The sequence below is a fragment of the Scyliorhinus canicula genome, chromosome 4, assembly GCF_902713615.1.
Source record: "Scyliorhinus canicula chromosome 4, sScyCan1.1, whole genome shotgun sequence".
NCBI classification, from domain to species: Eukaryota; Metazoa; Chordata; class Chondrichthyes; order Carcharhiniformes; family Scyliorhinidae; genus Scyliorhinus; species Scyliorhinus canicula.
Window position 1 is genome coordinate 12,914,598 of NC_052149.1, and position 20,919 is coordinate 12,935,516.

Here is a 20,919-nt window from a genome sequence, read left to right on the forward strand (position 1 = left end):
CCACACATGACTTCCTTCTGTACGGACCGAGCTAAAATATATTCCAAATCAAACTGTTGTTCTGAGGTCGACCTCCGGTTAGTTCCTGAATCAAAGGGACAATTTGAGCAAATCGAACAAACGGAAAATCTATTCAGTGCTTTACACAACTAACGTGTTCACCAGAACACAACAAAAAGTTTTTTTTAATAAACCCTGGGCTGGATTCTCCGTTTCTGAGATTAAGGGCGGGATTCTCCGATGGCTGACGGCGAAATCGCGAAACGCGATCGGGCGGAGAATCGGCTCCGATGCAAAAATCGTGCAGGCGGCTTTCTCCGTCGGAGGTTCTCCGTCACCTCGACAGCGGCATCAATGTGTTCCGGAATGCACGTACAGTAAACGCCGTTTGCATGTCATTAGCGTGCCTGACCTGGTATTCTCCGGGGTCTCTGTGATTCCCCGCCTCCGATGGGCCCAGTTCCCGATGGCACGGTTCACTTGTGCTTTTAAAAATCGTGAAAACGGCGCCGTGGCTGCTGAGGGAGAGACACGACTTCAAACACAGAGAGGAGCGAATGCGGGCTGCCGGGCCAGGGGTGAGGGGGAGGTGACGGGGGAATAAGCCATGTGGCTGGGGCGACTCTCACCGCCCCCCCCCCCCCCCCCCCCCACAAATGGTCTGGGGCGGTGTCCAACCACGGACCACCATTACCGCAGCCTGCAAGGCAGCCATCTTGCTGAGCACCCCACTGACCACCCAGCTTGGCACCTGGTTCTGCAGAGTAACACCTGCCATATGGATGCCCCCACCCCATCACCCACCCCCTCTCCCATACCCCCCCCCCCCCCGCCACCAGCGGGGCATCAGGTGGCCCACCCAAGGGCCACAGCTGCTCTAGCCCTGCAGGGGAGCTGGGCAGGGGCCGCGGAGCATACCGCTGGCATGGGCAGTACCAGCTGACAGTACCATGGCAGCAGGGATGGGCGCCAGGGTTAGAAGCTCCCACGGTGCTAGGTGAGGACGTTGCCAGGGGTGCAGGGATGTGGGGGGAGTTCATGTGCAGGCAGAGTCCGCAGTGCCAACCGAGGTTTTTGTGTACCCCATTGGACCTGGTAGGGCACGGGGTTATGCGCCATGCTAACATGTCAGCAGACAATGGATATTGGAATGCAACCAGCAATGGTGGCCTTCCTAATCGCCAGAGCCCTGGGATGCCCTGTGGCTGTACGAGCTGGAGCTTCTCGGGGAGGAGGACCATGCAGCAGTGAGGCCTGTCCCAGAGGAACAGGAGGCAGCCAGTGAGGATGGGGAGCCGGCCGCCCAACAGGCCGAGGAGATGATGGGAAGGAGGCACCGAACGTCGCATGTTATCCCATGGCCGTAACCTTCACCCCCCAGGCCTCCACCGCGGATGCAACCCCTGCGGTGTTGGCATGGGTGGCACTCATGGTCGGCACCAACCCCTGCTGCTACAGGCATTTGGACTCCTCCAACTGCACCTGCAGGTGCTGTACGCTCGCCGACAACCCCTCAGGTAGTCCCTGGCTCCGCAACTGCATCTCCACAATCGATGGAACTGTCCATTCCAGAAACCCAAAAACTGTCTGACGGTAGCTAGTCCCTGGGATTGGGCCACCCTCCGACCGTCTGCCCCCTCGGGGATTCCTACCACCACCTGGTGTACCACAACACGTCTGTGGTGCACACCAGTGAGTGTCCCAGGAGCCTCTTCGTTAAAGTGCCCAATCATGGTGAGTGGATGGTGGAAGATGTTGGAGACAGTGACGTGAGTGGGTGGTGACGGAAAGTCGGTGTCGAGCTTATGTCACGGGATGCAGGTTGCTGGTCCCCGTCCATGTCAGTGTCATTATCGTCGATGCTCAACATCTGGGGTTGTGGTCAGGGGCGAGGGGCACCAGAAGGGCCTGTCTCATTAACAGCACCTCCTGCAAGAAACAAGACAAGACGCATGGTTGCATCACGGGCTGGGGGTGGGGGGGGGGGGGGGGGGGGGGCTGGGTATGTGGGGAGGGGGTGGGGTAGTGGTTGAGAGGGGGTGGTAGAGCGGGGTTGTGGGAGTGCTGGTGTGACCGTGGGAGTGGTGGTGGGGTGACACACGTGCCATGGGGAACCGCCAACCTGCGGGGTCTCACTTCCTTGCCCGTAGGGGGACCGTGTCTTGTCAGCCATCGGGGTACGCCACGTACGCGTACTGGGGGTTAGCATGGAGTAAATGGACCCTCTCGATCAACGCGTCCGACTTCTGCGCCCGCACGTGTTTCCGGAGGAGGGTGGACCCGGGGGCTGCCAGCCAGGTCGGGAGCGGGGTCCCTGAGGAGGACTTCCTAGGGAAGACAAGGAGACGTTCATGAGGCGTTTGGTTAGTTGCAGTGCAGAGCAGAGACCGGATGAAGTGGAGGGCTTCTGGGAGGACCTCCTGCCAGCGGGGGACTGGGAGATTCCTGGACCGTAGGGCTAGTAGGACGGTCTTCCAGACCGTACCGTTCTCCATCTCGACCTGTCCGTTACCCAAGGGGATGTAACTGGTCGTCCTGCTCGAGGCAATGTCCTTGCTGAGCAGGAATTTACGCAGTTCGTCACTCATAAAAGAGGACCCCCTATCGCTGTGTATGTAGGCGGGGAATCCGAACAGGGAAAAAATGCTGTGGAGGGCTTTGATGATGGTGGGTGTGGTCATGTCGGGGCAGGGGATGGCGAACGGGAAGCGGGGGTACTCGTCAATCACGTTGAGGAAGTACGTGTTGCGGTTGATAGAGGGGAGGGGACCTTTGAAGTCCATGCTGAGGCGTTCAAAGGGACGGGAAGCCTTTATCAGATGCGCTCTCTCCGGACGGTAGAAGTGCGGCTTGCACTCCGCGCAGATGTGGCAGTTCCTAGTGACTGTCCTGACTTCCTCGATGGAGTAGGGCAGGTTGCGGGTCTTTATGAAATGGAAGAAGCGAGTGACCCCCGGGTAGCAGAGGTCCTCGTGAAGGACTTGGAGGCGGTCCACTTGTGCGCTGGCACAGGTACCGCAGGACAGGACATCGGGAGGCTCGTTTAGCTTCCCGGGACGATACAGGATCTCATAGTTATAGGTGGATAATTCGATCCTCCACCGCAAGATCTTATCATTCTTTATCTTGCCCCGCTGTGCATTGTCAAACATGAAGGCTACCGGCCGTTGGTCTGCGAGGAGGGTGAACCTCCTGCCGGCCAGGTAATGCCCCCAGTGTCGCACAGCTTCAACTATGGCCTGTGCTTCCTTCTCGACCTACGTGATGGAGACAGGGAATGGGTGACCAAAAGGCAGAGAAAGAGCAGGAAGGCAGTGCAGGTGTCCCCTGCGGTCATCTTCCTCCAAAACAGGTATACCGTTTTGGATACTGTTGGGGGAGATGACTCACCAGGGGAAGGCAGTAGTAGCCAGGCTCATGGCACCGTGGCTGGCTCTGCTGCACAGAAGGGCGGGAAAATGACTGGCAGGGCTATAGTCATAGGGGATTCAATTGTAAGGGGAGTAGACAGGCGTTTCTGTGGTCGAAAACGAGACTCCCGAATGGTATGTTGCCTCCCGGGTGATCGGGTCAGGGATGGTTCTGATCAGCTGCAGGACATACTAAAGGGGGAGGGTGAACTGCCAGTTGTCATGGTGCATATAGGCACCAACAATATAGGTAAAAAATAGGATGAGGTCCTACAATCAGAATTTAGGGAGTTAGGAGATAAGTTAAAAAGTAGGATCTCAAAGGTAGTAATCTCAGAATTTCTACCAGTGCCACGGGACAGTCAGAGTAGAAATTCAAGAATAGTCAGTATGAATACGTGGCTTGAGAAATGGTGCAGGAGGGCGGGGTTCAGATTTTTGGGACATTGGAACCGGTTCTGGGGGCGGTGGGACCATTACAAACCGGATGGTCTACACCTGGGCAGGACTGGAACCAAAGTCCTAGGGGGTGCTTTTGCGAACACTGTTGGTGAGGTTTGAAACTAATGTGGCAGGGGGATGGGAACCAGATTAGGAAGTTAGAGGTCAATAAAGAAGCAGCAATTAAAGCCGGTAAGGTACGAGATAATAAACTCCATGTGACTAAGGGGAAGAGTAGACAGGGAAGAGATGATGAACGCAAAGGGACAGGTGGTCTGCCGTGCATTTGTTTTAATGCGAGAAGTGTAGCAGGTAAGGCAGATGAACTTAGGGCTTGGATCACTACCTGGGAATATGATGTTATTGGTATTACTGAGACTTGGTTGAGGGAAGGGCAGGACTGGCAACTGAATATCCCAGTGTATAGATGCTTCAGGAGGGATAGAGAGGGAGGTAGAAGGGGTGGAGGAGTTGCATTACTCGTCAGAGATTGATATCACAGCTGTGATTAAGGAGGGCACGATAGAGGATTCGAGCACTGAGGCAATATGGTGGAGCTAAGAAATAGGAAGGGTGCAATAACATTGTTGGAACTTTACTACAGGCCTCCCAAAAGTGAGGGAAGGGCTGTAGATGCCATGTACATGGACTTTAGTAAGGCATTTGATAAGGTTTCCCATGGCAGGTTGATGGCAAAAGTGAAGTTGTATGGTGTTCAGGGTGTACTAGCTAGATGGATAAAGAACTGGCTGGGCAACAGGAGACAGAGAGTAGTGGTGGAAGGGAGTGTCTCAAAATGGAGAAGGGTGACTAGTGGTGTTCCACAGGGATCCGCGCTCGGACAACTATTGTTTGTGATCTATATAAATGACCTGGAGGAAGGTATAGGTGGTCTGATTAGCAAGTTTGCAGATGATACTAAGATTGGTGGAGTTGCAGATAGCGAGGAGGACTGTCAGAGAATACAACAAAATATAGATAGATTGGAGAGTTGGGCAGAGAAATGGCAGATGGAGTTCAATCCAGGCAAATGCGAGGTGATGCATTTTGGAAGATCAAATTCAAGAGCAGACTATATGGTCAATGGAAGGGTCCTGGGGAAAATTGATGTACAGAGAGATCTGGGAGTTCAGGTCCATTGTACTCTGAAGGTGGCAACGCAGGTTGATAGAGTGGTCAAGAAGGCATACAGCATGCTTGCCTTCATCGGACAGGGTATTGAGTACAAGAGTAGGCAGGTTATGTTACAGTTGTATAGGACTTTGGTTAGGCCACATTTGGAATACTGCGTGCAGTTCTGGTCGCCACATTACCAGAAGGATGTGGATGCTTTGGAGAGGGTGCAGAGGAGGTTCACCAGGATGTTGCCTGGTATGGAGGGTGCTAGCTATGAAGAAAGGTTGAGTAGATTAGGATTGTTTTCGTTGGAAAGAAGGAGGTTGAGGGGGGACCTGTTTCAGGTCTACAAAATTATGAGAGGTATGGACAGGGTGGATAGCAACAAGCTTTTTCCAAGAGTGGGGGGTGTCAGTTACAAGGGGTCACGATTTCAAGGTGAGAGGGGGAAAGTTTAAGGGAGATGTGCGTGGAAAGTTTTTTACGCAGAGGGTGGTGGGTGCCTGGAACGCTTTACCAGCGGAGGTGGTAGAGGCGGGCACGATAGCATCATTTAAGAGGCATCTAGACAGATATATGAACGGGCGGCAACAGAGGGAAGCAGATCCTTGGAAAATAGGAGACAGGTTTAGATAAAGGATCTGGATCGGCGCAGGCTGGGAGGGCCGAAGGGCCTGTTCCTGTGCTGTAATTTTCTTTGTTCTTTGAGGAGTGGCGGATTTCGGAAGCATGGAGGGTAGGCGAGAAAAAGGGCACGGGTCTGCCCGCTTGGTTGAGGGTGGCCGCCAGAGCTACGTCGGACGCGTCGCTCTCGACTTGGAAGGGGAGGGACTCGTCGATGGTGTGCATCGTGGCCTTTGCAATGTCTGCTTTGATGCGGCTGAAGGTCTGGCGGGCCTTCGTCGACAGGGGGAAAGTACTTGTTTGGATGAGAGGACGGGCTTTGTCGGCGTAGTTGGGGACCCACTGAGCGTAATAAGAGAAGAACCTGAGGCAGCGCTTCAGGGCCTTGGACCAATGAGGGAGGGGGAACTCCATAAGGGGACGCATGCGTTCCGGGTCGGGGCCTATCACTCCATTTCGCACTACATGGCTGAGGATGACTACGCGGTCAGTGCTAAACAAGCATTTATCCTTGTTATACTTAAGGTTAAGGATTTTCGCGGTCTGGAGGAATTTTCGGAGGTTGGTGTCATGGTCCTGCTGGTCGTGGCCGCAGATGGTGACATTATCGAGATACGGGAATGTTGCCTGCAAACCGTAGCGGTCAACCATTCGGTCCATCTCTCGCTGGAAGACCGAGACCCCATTAGTGACACCGAAAGGAACCCTTAAAAAGTGGTAGAGCTGCCCATCTGCCTCGAAGGCAGTGTACTTGCGGTCACTCGTGCGGATGGGGAGCTGGTGGTAGGCGGACTTAAGGTCGACCATGGAGAAGACCTTGTACTGCGCGATCCTGTTTACCAGGTCGGATATGCGGGGGAGCGGGTAGACGTCCAGCTGCGTAAACCTGTTGACGGTCTGACTGTAGTTGATGACCATCCTATTCTTCTCCCCGGTCTTTACCACCACTACTTGAGCTCTCCAGGGACTGTTTCTAGCCTCGATGACCCCTTCCCTCAGGAGCCGCTGGACCACGGACCTGATGAACATCCGATACTGGGCACTATACCGTCTGTTCCTAGTGGCGACGGGTTTACAAACCGGGGTGAGGTTTGCAAACAGGGAGGGGGGATCGATCTTGAGGGTTGCGAGGCTGCAGACAGTGAGGGGGTATAGGGCCGCCAAATTTGAAAGTTAGACTTTGATGGTTGCCCTGGAAGTCTAACCATAGGAGAGTGGCTGCGCAGAGGTGGGGGAGGACGTACAGCCTGTAATTCTTGAACTCCCTCCCTTGGACCGTGAGGTTCGCTACACAATACCCTTTTATTGCAACAGAATGGGAGCCAGACGCCAGGGCGCTTTTTTAATTGACGGGGTGGACAGGAAGAGAACAGCGACTTACCGTTTCAGGGTGTATAAAGCTCTCTGTGCTCCCAGAGTCGAGCAGTCAGGCCGTCTTGTGCCCGTTGATCAATACCATCAACATTGCTGTGGAAAGGGTGCGGGATCGAGACTGGTCCAAGGTCACCGATGCCAATCGTGGCAGGAGTGCAGAATCGTCTTCGGGTGGTGTGTGATCACCCGTGCTGGGGTCCTTGGAGCCGGTCCAAGATGGCGGCGCCCACGGGTCACACATGGCTGAGGGTGGACAAAATGGTGGCGACCATACCCCGCACGTGGCGTCGGCAGAGCAAGATGGTGGTGCCCGGAGGCACCACGTGGCGCTGGGGAAGGAAGCTGGGGATGTTCGTCGGCCGCTCGGGGCCAGTGGAGAGGGTTGGAGCAGTGATCCGCATTCGCCGCCCGGAGCCTCAGCGACTGCCCGGGCCTAGCAGACTGCCATGAAATGGCCCTTTTTGCCACACCCCTTACACGTTGCCGAACGGGCTAGACAGCACTGTCGGGGGTGTTTCGCCTGCCCGCAGAAATAGCAACGGGGCCCAGTAGGGTTGCCGGGGCGTCTCGCAGCGCAGGCCTGAGGTGATTCAGAGTCCGCTGGGAGGTGACTCCACGCTGCCCAGGGGGCCACCACGCGGTCGGGGGCATAGGCGCGGGCATTTCGGGAGGCCACGTCCAGTGAATCGGCGAGGGCCCGTGCCTCCTTGAGGCCCAGAGTGCCTTTCTCAAGCAGTCTCTGGCAGATTTGCGGGGACTGCATACCCGCAACAAAAGCGTCCCGGATCAAAAGTTCAGTATGTTCGTTAGCCAAAACTTGTGGGCAGCTGCAGTTTCTCCCTAGCACGAGGAGCGCATGATAGAACTCGTCTAGTGACTCACCAGGGCTCTGCCGTCTCGTTGCCAGTAGGTGCCGGGCGTAGACTTGGTTTACTGGATGGGTATAATGTCCTTTGAGTAGTTCCATTGCGGAATCGTAGTCCGTAGCGTCCTCGATGAGCGTGTAGATGTCCGGGCCCACTCTCGAGTGCAAGATCTGTAGCTTCTGCCGTGCCGAGGTAGCTGTTGAAACATGCTAACCAGTGCTTAAAGGTTGCTGCTGCGTTAGCTGCGTGGGGGCAGAGTTGTAGACACTCCGGCTTGAGGCGGAGCTCCATCCTTTAAAACTTGTCTATTAAATTGATGCACTATCAATTGACCACAGAAGCGAAGTTGTAGTCCGAAACTGAAGGCTTTAATAGACAACGTGTTTCCCCAGCAGCTCAGGTACAGAAAAGAAGCTGTGGGGAACACACGGGCTCTTATACCCCGCCTTACAGGGTGGAGCTACCTTACAGCTCAAACCAATGGGTGACTAGTGTTACATACCATTGGGCCAATGAGCAGCGAGCCTTCTCCACCAATGGTGTCTTGGCATTGCTAGTTACCGTAATACCTCTAGTCATACTACCACAATCTGTGAGACAGTTCTCCCAATTTTGACACAAAGCCCTGGTGTTATTGAGGAGGACTTAACAGTGTCGACAGGGCTGGGTGTGTCATTTCTGCTGCTTGGGTCGTGCAGGGTGATTTGTCTGGTTTCATTCATTTCTCCGTGATTGTTTGACACAACTGAGAGGCTTGCTCAGCCATTTGAGGCCATTTCAGAGTCAACCCCATTGATGTGGGTCTGGAGTCACATGTCAGCCAGACCAGCTAAGATGGCAGATTTCCTTCCCTAAAGGACATTAGTGAACTAAATGGTTTTTATTTTTTTTTAATAAATGTTTTTTTATTGGGTTTTTGAACAAAGTATAATTACCGTTATGTGCACAGGATAAGAAACACATATATATATATACACACATATATAGAAGAGAAGGGCACACCCAAACATACCAAAGAGAAGAAAATAGTACAAAGTAAAAAAAAATACAGTAAAAAATGAAATAGAATAACTGGTGGGGTATTGTGCACCAGCTCGACAGCGGAAGCTCTGTGCACCTGGCAAAATTCTTTACAACACGTAAGTAGGCGACTGTTTGGGCGGGGGGGGGGGGGGGGAAGGTGGGATTGGGGAGGCAAATATACATTTGGGTACTGGGGAGATAATTACAGTGTGCGATACTTGGCTGTGTTTTGTGTTGTTGCCGCCTGCTTCTCCTGGACGGATCTCGCTGCCGTCTCGCGCTCGCCTCAGCTTCTGCTGCTCCTCCCGTCCTCCGTCTTTATTTTCCTTGTTCCCCGCTCCTGGAGATGTCATGCTCGTTTTGGTATCCCGTGCCTTCCTTCCGGCTCCCATTTCCCTGCCCCCCCCCCACCCCCTCCTCCCTGGTTCTCCTTTCTTGTTCCCCCCCACCCCCCAACGGTTCGCCTTTCTTTCCTCAGGTTTAGCTGTCTCCCCCCTCCCTCCCTCCCGGCCTATCTATCCATTTCATGCCTTGGCTACTTTCCCCTGCTTCTTGACTACTTTCCCCTGATTCTTGGCCACCCGGCTATTCTTCCTCTTGTTCGTTGGCCACAAAAAGGTCCCGGAACAGTCGCGTGAATGGCTCCCACGTTCTGTGGAAGCCGTCGTCTGACCCTCGGATGGAGAATTTGATTTTCTCCATTTGGAGAGATTCCGAGAGGTCGGAAAGCCAGTCTGCAGCTCTGGGTGGTGCTGCTGACCGCCAGCCAAACAGGATTCTACGGCGGGTGATCAGGGAGGCAAAGGCAAGGGCGTCCGCCCTCCTCCCCAGGAATAGATCTGGCTGGTCCGAGACCCCGAACACCGCCACTTTCGGGCATGGCTCCACCCTCACCTCCACCACTTTGGACATAGCCTCAAAGAAGGCTGTCCAGTACCCCGCCAGTCTGGGGCAAGACCAGAACATGTGGGCGTGGTTGGCCGGGTCTACTTGGCACCGTTCACATCTATCCTCCACCTCCGGGAAGAACCTACTCATACGGGTGGTTGTTAAGTGGGCTCTATGTACCACTTTTAGCTGTGTCAGGCTGAGCCTTGAGCACATGGAGGTGGAGTTGACCCTATGCAGTGCTTCGCTCCAGAGTTCCCACTCTACCTCAATCCCCAGGTCATCCTCCCATTTCTTTCTTGTTGCGTCCAGTACGATGTCGGCCCTTTCTATCAGTCGGTCATACATGTCACTGCAGTTTCCTTTGTCTACTATGCTTGCGTCCAGTAGTTCTTCCAGTAGTGTCTGTCGTGGCGGTTGTGGGTACGTCCTGGTCTCCTTTCATAGGATGTTTTTAAGCTGCAGATACCTTAGCTCGTTCCCCCGGCTAGCTGTAATTTCTCTGTCAGTTCGTCCAGTGTTGCGATCCTGCCGTCCGTGTATAGGTCCCTGACTGTCAGTGTCCCTCCGTCCTTCCTCCACCTTTTGAAGGTGGCGTCAGTTAGTGCTGGTGTGAACCTATGGTTGTTGCAGATGGGAGCTTTGTCTGACATTTTGGTCAGGCCAAATTGCTGCCGTAGTTGGTTCCAGGATAGGAGGGTGGCTATCACCAACGGGCTGCTGGAGTGTTTTTTGGGTGGGGATGGGAGTGCCGCCGTGGCGAGGGCCCGGAGGGAGGTCCCCACGCAGGAGGCCTCCTCCGCACGCACCCACTCGGCTTCTGGCTCCTTGATCCATCCCCTTATTCGCTCGGCCGTCGCCGCCCAGTGGTAGAATTGTAGGTTTAGGAGGGCTAGCACCCCGCTGGATTTTGTTTTTTGTAGGACCTTCTTTGGGATCCTAGCATTCTTCCCCCCTCATACGAACGCCATGATTAGGTTGTCCAGCTGTGAAAAAGACCTTGGGGATGTAGATCGGAATGGATCTAAACAGGAAGAGGAACCTGGACAGTACGTTCATTTTGATCGTCTGGACTCTCCCAGCGAGGGAGAGTGGGAGTGTGTTCAATCTTTGCAGGTCCTTTTTTACTTCCTCCGTCAGGCTGGTGAGGTTCCATTTGTGGATCCCTTTCCAGTCATGGGCTATTTGGATCCCCAGGTAGTGGAATCTAAATGGTATTTATGACAATCAGCAATGGTTTCATAGTCATCACGAGATTTTTAATTCCAGATTTATTAAATGAATTAAAATTTTACCAGCTGCTGTGGTGGGATTTGAAGCTGTGTCCCCAGAATATTACTAGCTCATTAATGTTAGTCTACCTCACCAAAACACTCAGGTCGTCTGGATGCTTTGTGAATCGGTCTGACAATGGTTCGTTCGGTCCGACAATGGTTCATTCACATTCTCTCAGGTGATTGTTACCGACGTGGTCTTCTAGACAGGCTGACTTTATTTTAATGGTTTTGGAACGTGCCAGGTACAGCAGGCAATTCTTTTCCATCTTAGAAACTGTTTGAAGTCACTAGCCATAATGCTGTTTGAGTATTTTAAAAATTCAACCTGAGGTTTAAGCACGATAAAATAACGCCAGCTTTGATAAAAAGCTTGACTTTATAACACAAGCTTAACATGATTTTGAATTTTAATTTTTCCTTCATTTTGCTTTGAAAGCAGTTTAATTCTAAGATTCAGACCAATTCTTCTGAATTCCAATGTGAAGGCAATGATTTGCTTCCGACTGGTAGAGAGGAGAGGCGTGTTCTTATCTGTAATTCACTTCCCAAATCAATTGAACTCAAAGACACTGGATATCAAGAGGTTGCTGATTTATTAAGGATACATTAATAAGCAGTCACCAAACAAATGCGCATTTAGTCAAAGAATTCAAACATGTTACCATTCTGAGCTCAGCAGTTAGGCCTCTGCACATTTCTTCACCTATTTTTATATCTTTGTCTTACCCCTTCCCATACAGAAATCAACATTTTTTCTGCATTTCATAATCCAAACCCATTTGTTGACTTTTAGTAAGCCTAGCCCTTATTAATAACTAGCTTTACTCATTTTTCTTTTCCAGAGATAAGAACAATTCCCTGACATTGATGTTTTAACAATAGTCTCACTACTGTACTTGCTATTCCACCAAATGAAGACATTTCTAAATTAAGTCTATACCATTCACCTATTTCTAAAAAGAAGAATTTCCTTCTGTAAAATATCTCTGAAATGTACACATCAGTATACACTGGAATATATTTTAATTAGAGATCAAACTGGCCATTGCTTTAAGCTGTCTTAATGCAGCAATTTAATGGTCACTGTATCAAAATTGACTTATATCTCTTTATTTAATAAGCAAAAGAAAAAAATGATTCAAAAGTAATTGAACATTATAAAATTTCAGAGCAATTTGATTAAACCCTTTCTTACTCAATCAGGTTAAATTCCAACAGGTTTATTTGGAATCACTCACCTGGTGAAGGAGCTACACTCCGAAAGCTCGTGATTCTAAATAAACCTGTTGGACTTTAACCTGATGCTGTCAGACTCCTAACTGCGCCCACCCCAGTCCAACGCCGGCATCTCCGCATCATTACACTAGTAACAAGAGTATCTTTCTAAACCAGGTTAGTTTTAAACTATTCAAAATTGTGAGATCCCAGGGATTGGATTGGATTTGTTTATTGTCACGTGTACCGAGATACAGTGAAACGTATTTTTCTGCGAGCAGCTCAACAGATCATTAAGTACATGGAAAGAAAAGGAAATAAAAGAAAATACATAATAGGGCAACACAAGGTAAAAGAGAGAGGTTAGTAATAATGTTAGTCTTAGAATTAAATTTTAAAAGATTAGAACGATTATAAGATAAATAAAAAGAGGATCTGTTAGGGAGAGCTCGCAGAGAGTCGCCTCGCTCCGGCGCCATCTTGCTGTGAAACAAAGGAAAGATTGTTCTTAAATTCACTCAGATTAAGGTGCAACTATTCTGGAAATATCACACGTAAAAAAAGATAGGACTGATGGAAAACAATCCAATACACTGACAGTTAGTCATCCAGATTCTGAAAATAATCATCTGCATATCGCAACATCTGTAGCACTGCAGAAATTATTAACATATCCGTAGGATCGTCACCGTTAATATCTAACCAATAATTTTTCACAGGAAAGATGCACGAAACTGGCACACTGAGTTTTTTTCCAACTTCCAGTACCTAGGGAAAAAAACACACATATAAGAAAAAGGCACATAAAAGCATGAGTAGGACATTAGATTCGACTTCCGGTGGTGGCATGTAGAGGGGGAAGTCATACGTTGGGTGGCTCCTGCTCAAGGCTTGTTTTTTGGAGTTTAATGCCCAGTCCCAGTGGCAATTTTTTGATGATCGAGTGTAGGAAGGCATAAGGAAGGTGGAAAATGTCAAAAAATCAGAAGAAAGCCACTGTGAAGGAGGGAGGAGGTGAGGGTTCACCGTTGAGTGACAGGGCCAGCCCGGGAGCTGGCAAGATGGTGGAGGCTAGGCTGCTGGGTGGGGCTGCACTGCTTATGGCAGGGAAGATGACCGAGGTGATGGCTTTGGAGTTGGAGAAGCAGTTCGCAAAGCACATGGAGGTGTTGAGGAAGGAGATGACGGTGGCGTTGAAAGTGTTGGTGGAGGAGGCAATCGCCCCGGTGAGGGTGGCTGTGTCGAAGGCACCGGCCGAGGTGCGGGAGCAGGGTGAGAAAATTAAGGTAGTGGAGGAGACCATGTTGCAGCACAGCGATCAGCTCACCTCGATGAGGGAGGAGCTGCAGAGGGTGGTCGAGGCTAACAAAGGGTTGTGAGCAAAGTTGGAGGACTTGGAAAATCATTCGAGGTGGCACAATTTGAGGATTGTAGGCCTGCCCGAAGGGGTGGAGGTCCTGGGTTGGGTGAAGCAGAAGCAAGAGGTGCAGTGGGCTGGCACTGGTGTTCGCATTTACCAGGACTTAACGGTGGAACTGGCAAGGAGGCGAGCGGCTTTCGGTCGAGTAAAGACGGCATTATACAACAGTGGAGTGGGGATTGGAGTGGTGCACCCAGCGAAGTTGAGGGTGACCTACAACTCCAGAGACTTTTATCTTGAGACGGTGGAAATGGCAGAGGCGTTTGTGAAGGCTTGGGGAATGGGACTGAAGATTGGTCGCGGACCATGGAAGGGAAGTTGGAAGAGATATATATATGGTTTTGTTTTATATTTATTTCATGCTGTTATATGGTTTACGTTTTGCAATTGTTTTTTGTAGTGACGGGTTTTTTCTGAGATCTGTATGTTGCACGGGGCATGTCGGGCTGAGGGGGGTATGTTTTTTCTTGTTGTTTTCCTGGGACTGGACTGCGGGGAGGGGGGGGGAGCCTAGGCAGAGGCCCACACACTAGCAAGCTTAAGTTAGCTAGTGAATGGAGGTATGGTGGGGTGGTAGGGGCTGCGGACATTGGAGCCTGGTGAGCAGGTTTTGATGGGTCGAGGAAGCCTGAAAAAGCAGGGAGGGGACCGATACTGCACTGGGCGAGGTGTGTTCGCGTGGAAGTGGATAGGGGATTCTGGGAGGAAGGAGGGGTTCAATAGTAACAATGGATGGGGCCGGTTCAGGTCCAGTGGGCAGGACCCAGAGTCACGATGATGGTGGATAGGAAGGTAGGGGGACGGTGGGGGGGGGGGGGGGGGGGGGGCGGCGGTGGTTAGGTTAGTTAAGTGGGACATGAGGGGGTTGGGAGGACCAGTGAAGAGGTCGAGGGTGCTCGAGCAACTAAAAAGTTTGAAGGCTGATGTGGTTATGCTGCAGGGGACTCATTTGAGGGTGAAGGATCATGTGAGGCTGAAGAAGGGCTGGGTTAGCCATGTGTTTCATTCGAGGTTTGATAGCAGGGCGCGGAGGGGTAGCAGTTTTGGTTAGTAAAACAGTCAGGTTCCAGATGGAGAAAGTGATGACGTGTTGGTGAACCAGTGGGGTAGGTATGTTATAGTGACAGGGTATTGGAGAGGAGGTTGGTGGCATGCTCGAGGTCTACAAGATTATGGTATGGACAGTGTGGATAGCCAGATGCTCTTTCCTAGGTTAGGAGAGTAAAGTACTAGGGGACATAGGTTTGAAGTGCGTGGGGAAAAGTTTAGAACAGATGTGCAAGGCAAGGCAAGTTTTTTTACACAGAGGGTGGTAAATATATGGAAGACGCTGCCTGGGGAGGTGGTGGGAGCAGGTACGATATCGGCATTTAAGGGACTTCTCGACAAATATATGATTAGGGTGGGAATGGAAGGATACGGACTCCGTAAGTGCAGACGGTTTTAGTTTAGGCAGGTGCCATGGTCGGCACAGGCTTGGGAGGGCTGAAGGGCCTGTATTGTTCTTTGTTCTAACTGGGATGATGTAAGGTTCATGAGGAAGGTATGTAGGGCCATCCCAGACTTGGGTTCGCATGAGGTGATAGTGGGGGAGGGGACTGGAACTTGGTGCAGGAGCCAAAGTTGTATAGGTCACAGCCACACTCGCTTGCCCAGTCAGGGGGAGGGGGGGGGGGGGGGGGGGGGGGGGGGGGGTGTGAAGGCGTTGACTGGGCTTATGGAGGAAATGGGAGGAGTGGACTCTTGGAGGTTTTTGTACCCGGGGGAGCGGGAGTATTTGTTTTTCTCCTCGGTCCATAAGGTTTATTCGAGGATAGATTTTTTTTTGTGGTAGGGAAGGTGCTGTTGGCTGGGGTTAAGGGATTGGAGTACTTGGCTAATAGCAATTTTGGGCTATGCACCAAATTGGGTGGACATGGTTTTGGAAAAGGTGGTGCGCCAATTGAGACAGGCGAGGGGAGCAGTTTGAGTATGGGGAGAAGGCAGGGCGCATGTTGGCAGGTCAACTTCGTAGGAAGGTGGCGGCAAGGGAAATCATTCAGGTGCTGGACAGGATGGGGAAAATTGGTGGTGCCCCTGGATCAGATCATAAGAGTGTCCGAGGAGTTTTACGAGAATTTGTATAGGTCAGAACCACCGGGGGAGGATCGGGAGGTGCAGGAATTCCTGGACGGTTTGGAATACACAAGGTTGGGGGAGGAGGATAGGGCTACATTAGAGGGTGTGATAGGGGCACAGGAGACAAAGGAGGCAATTGTGAGGATGCAGTCGGGGACCCGAACAGGTGCCGGAATGTGGTGACTAGGGGCTTTTCACAGTGACTTCATTGCAGTGTTAATATCAGGGGCTGGTTTAGCACACTGGGCTAAATAGCTGGCTTTTAAAGCAGACCAAGGCAGGTCAGCAGCACGGTTCAATTCCTGTACCAGCCTCCCCGAACAGGCGCCGGAATGTGGCGACTAGGGGCTTTTCACAGTAACTTCATTTTGGGGCAGGCCTCAATCTCCTTGCTGCTAAGGAAGGATAAGGATCCAACAGAATGTGGGTTGTACAGGCCTATAACTTTATTGAATATGGAAACAAAGATGTTGGCGGTGAGGTTGGAGGAGTGCCTCCCGAAGGTCATAGGGCAGCACCAGACGGGGTTCGTAAAAGGGAGGCAGTTATTTTCAAATTTTAGGAGGGTGTTCAATGTAGTTATGGCTCCGGGGGGGTGACTTACTTTGGATATCTGGGGGTTGCAAGTGGTGCAGTGCTGGGGTTGGGGGTGGGGGGGGGGGGGCGGGGGGGGGGGGGTTCGTAGGTACAATCTTACTCATTTGGTGGGGAAGATGAAGGCGGACATGGCAAGGTGGGATGGTCTTCCTCTGTCGCTGGCAGGACGGGTGGTGTTTATATTTCAGTGCCTGTCGATCTTTTTACCAAAAGCATTTTTTAAGGAGATGGAGAAGATTGGGGGGGGGGGGGGGTTAAAGCCTCCTGAATCTATTGTATTATTACCGGGTGGTGAATGCTGAAAAGGTAAGGAATTGGGTCAGGAGGGATCCGGGATTTTGCCAGGAAGGAAGTTCAGAGGTTCCCAATAGTGCCGGCATCCACGTTGTTGGAGGGGGTACTGACCACAGGGGCAATGGAGAAGGCGGTGGTGTCGGCAATTTATGGGAAGATTCTGGGGAGGGCAAGGTATCATTGGAGACGATTAAAGCTAAGTGGGAGGAAAGGTTGGGGGAGAGTATGGAGGATGGGCTGTGGTGTGAGTGTGATGCTGTACAAAGTAAATAATGGCATTCTGGGAAAAGTGGTCAACTTTTAGTACAAAGTAAGAAAAGCCAAGCTCTCATAGCCTAAAGCATGCATTGAAAGCAGAAAAGGTCAAGTTGACCCGAAAACTGTCTGGCTCTGTAAACTTGATAAAACTAACTTGTCATAACCCAAAGCAGTCTAAATATGACAAGATAGGCCAGAACTCATCTCTTATCATACTTAAACAAGTCTGCTCCATTTCTTAAACATGCGATCAAGAGACAAGATAATGATATGAGACCCCGTGTCCTCAAAGGTCAGCAAGGTGACGGCAGTTTTATGATATTGCTTATGTTTTACTTTTGATCAAATTCCTGACCAAGTTGTATTCACGTTATCTTGATTCGTATAATGTATAAATATTGTCCTATTTCTCTGTAACAGCGCAGACTTGGAAAGGATCCAGCAGTTTGTATTTGACTGCTTTCCGACTCCAAGTTTCAGCCATTTCTGCATGCAGACATTTGCAAATAAAGCTGAGTTTTGTTTTCTTAACAAGCGTTGTTGAATCTTTCTATCACAGTCCAGAAGCGGGAAGAATATTGACTACAACACGAGTACTCCGGAGGGTAAACGCCTCAACCTCAAAATGAAATGAAAATCACTTATTGTCACAAGTAGGCTTCCGGCACCTGTTCGGGGAGGCTGGTGCGGGAATTGAACCGTGCTGCTGGCCTGCCTTGGCCTGCTTTCAAAGCCAGCGATTTAGCCCTGTGCTAAACCAGCCCGAGTAGGGGATGGTGCGAGGTTGGGGCTGAAGGTCGTGTATAAGGCGCACCTCACGAGGGCAAGGATGAGCCGACATTTTGAGGGGGTGGAGGATGTGTCGGAGCATTGTGGGAGGAGCCCCGCAAACCATGTTCACATGTTTTGGTCCTGTCCGAAACTGGAGGGTGGCAGAGGCAGATTCAATTGAGATTGTCAAGAGGGAATTGGATTCCGATCTGAAAAGAATGTGCAAAGTTATACGGATAAGGCAGGGGAGTGGAACTAGGTAGAATGCTCTATCAGAGAGCCAGTGCAAAGTTGATGGGCCGAAAGGCCTCCTTCTGCACTGTTAGGATTCTGTGATTCTGGATATTGCGGAAATTAAGTGATCAGGAAATAATGTGGCGAAGTGGAGTTGAGGTAGAAGATTGGCCATGATTTTATTGAATGGCAGAGCAGATTCAAAGGGTAGAAGGGCCTCATTCTTGGCCCTGTTTCTTGTCTTCTTCTGTCCCTATTATGCCCTCAATATTAATTCTGTTGCAATACATTGGTCAGTGTGTACGATTAAACTTTGAAAATCAGAATTTGTACCTTTTTTTCAATGTGTTCACTCCGATAAACATTTGTCACGTCTTCCCCAACCAAAGGACACGCTTCATCCACTTTGGTTAATAAAACAACTTGTGGTATCTCTTTAGATGAAAGAAAGAATTTATTTATTAGCTGATCTCCCATAGCATTGCTCGCAACTCACAGGGTATGTTATAGATTACACAGTGAATTGAACAACAGATGGGGCTGTGATTTAAGTTCTCATCTTAAAGAAGACACTTCTGACAATATATACAAACAGTAAAACTTGACGGGCACGATTCTCTGAAATGTAGGCAGAGTGTCCGCGCCATTGTGAACGCCATCGCGTTTCAAGACGGTGCGAAACGGGCGTGGGCACTACCGATTTTGGACAGCACTGGAGTGGTTCACGCCGCTCCAGCCTCCCTTCCCATGGCCAACTGGACGCCACGCCAACCCGCACATGCGCAGTGGCACTGCGCCAACCCGTGCATGTACAGGGGACTTCCTCAACACGCCGGCCCCGACGCAACATGGCACGGGGGTTCAGGGGACGGGCCGCGTAACAAAATAGGGCTAGGGCTGGAGAGGCTGGCCCTCCGATCGGTGGGCCCCAATCGCGGGCCAGACGCTGTTGGAGGCTCCCCCGGTGAAGGAGCTCCCCTTTGCCACCTCCCTCCCCCCCCACCCCCCCCTCCCATCCCACAGGCAGCCCCCCGACCCTGTGCGCAGAGTTCCCGCCGGCTGCGAGCAGGTGTGGACGCCACCGGCGGGACTCTGCCGTTTCCGCTCAGCCGCTCGGCCCATCAAGGACGGAGACTGGGCGGCCCGGTCGCCAACAGCGGCACACGACCGGCGCTGCGCCAAACGCGCCGACGCAAATGGGGCAGATACTCGGCTCCTTGGCGAATCACGTGCCGGCATCGGGGCGGCGTGTCGCGTTTGAGGCGATTCTCCGGCCCGGCGTGATGCTCTGAGAATCCCGCCCAATGGAAAGGCTTAAAAAGAAATTCAACATAAACATTGAGTGTTTGGAAATAGCAATCATAATATTAGATGCATTATTCTTCACGTAAAAGGCACCAAAATAATAACGGGCTGACCTCCAGTGACGACAATGTGCTGAGCAGTCGCACGTCACATAGAACACAGAACATTACAGCGCAGTACAGGCCCTTCTGCCCTCGATGTTGCGCCGTCCTGTGAAACCCCTCAGAGCCCCTCAACACTATTCACTTTTCGTCCATATGCCTATCTAATGACCATTTGAATGCGTTAATGTTGGCGAGTCCACTATTGTTGCAGGCAGGGCATTCCACGCCCTTACTATTCTCTGAGTAAAGAAACTACCTCTGACATCTGTCCTATATCTATCTCCCCTCAATTTAAATCTATGTCCCCTCGTGCTAGACATCACCATCCGAGGAAAAAGGCTCTCACTGTCCGCCCTATCTAATCATCTGATCATCTTGTATGCCTCAATTAAGTCAACTCGTAACCTTCTTCTCTCTAACGAAAACAGCCTCAAGTCCCTCAGCCTTTCCTCATATGATCTTCCCTCCATACCAGGCAACATTCTTGTAAATCTCCTCTGTACTCTTTCCAATGCTTCCACATCCTTCCTATAATGTGGCGACCAGAACTGCACGCAATACTCTAAATGCGGCCGCACCAGAGTTTTGTACAACTGCAACATGATAAAAGAACAAAGAACAAAGAAAATTACAGCACAGGAACAGGCCCTTCAGCCCTCCCAGCCTGCGCCGATCCGGATCCTTTATCTAAACCTGTCACCTATTTTCCAAGGTCTACTTCCCTCTGTTCCCCGCCCGTTCATATATCAGTCTAGATGCCTCTTAAATGATGCTATCGTGCCCGCCTCTACCACCTCCGCTGGCAAAGCGTTCCAGGCACCCACCACCCTCTGCGTAAAAAACTTTCCACGCACATCTCCCTTAAACTTTCCCCCTCTCACCTTGAAATCGTGACCCCTTGTAATTGAAACCCCCAATCTTGGAAAAAGCTTGTTGCTATCCACCCTGTCCATACCTCTCATAATTTTGGAGACCTCAATCAGGTCCCCCCTCAACCTCCGTCTTTCCAACGAAAACAATCCTAATCTACTCAACCTTTCTTCATAGCTAGCACCCTCCATACCAGGCAACATCCTGGTGAACCTCCTCTGCACCCTCTCAAAAGCATCCACATCCTTCTGGTAATGTGGCGACCAGAACTGCACGCAGTATTCCAAATGTGGCCTAACCAAAGTCCTATACAACTGTAACATAACCGGCCTACTCTTGTACTCAATACCCCGTCCGATGAAGGCAAGCATGCCTTCTTGACCACTCTATCGACCTGCGTTACCACCTTCAGGGTACAAAGGACCTGAACTCCAAGATCTCTCTGTACATCAATTTTCTCCAGGACTCTTCCATTGACCATATAGTCCGCTCTTGAATTTGATCTTCCAAAATGCATCACCTCGCATTTGCCTGGATTGAACTCCATCTGCCATTTCTCTGCCCAACTCTCCAATCTATCTACATTTTGCTGTATTCTCCGACAGTCCTCCTTGCTATCTGCAACTCCACCAATCTTAGTATCATCTGCAAACTTGCTAATCAGACCACCTATACCTTCCTCCAGGTCATTTATATATATATCACAAACAACAG

The 20,919-nt window shown here is 51.0% G+C and overlaps 1 protein-coding gene across 1 annotated transcript in view; it reads right to left on the reverse strand.

The window, feature by feature from the left end:
- Positions 1-11,593: 11,593 nt before the first annotated feature.
- The window catches only part of LOC119964355 (interferon-induced protein 44-like), a 67,147-nt gene continuing 57,821 nt past the window's right edge, over positions 11,594-20,919 (reverse strand). Inside the window, exons 7-8 of the mRNA XM_038793729.1 lie at positions 18,260-18,360; positions 11,594-13,002 (exon numbers count right to left, since the gene is read on the reverse strand). Of these exons, the coding sequence (XP_038649657.1) occupies positions 12,835-13,002; positions 18,260-18,360 (269 nt within the window). The 3' untranslated portion in view covers positions 11,594-12,834. The remainder of the gene's footprint in view (positions 13,003-18,259; positions 18,361-20,919) is intronic.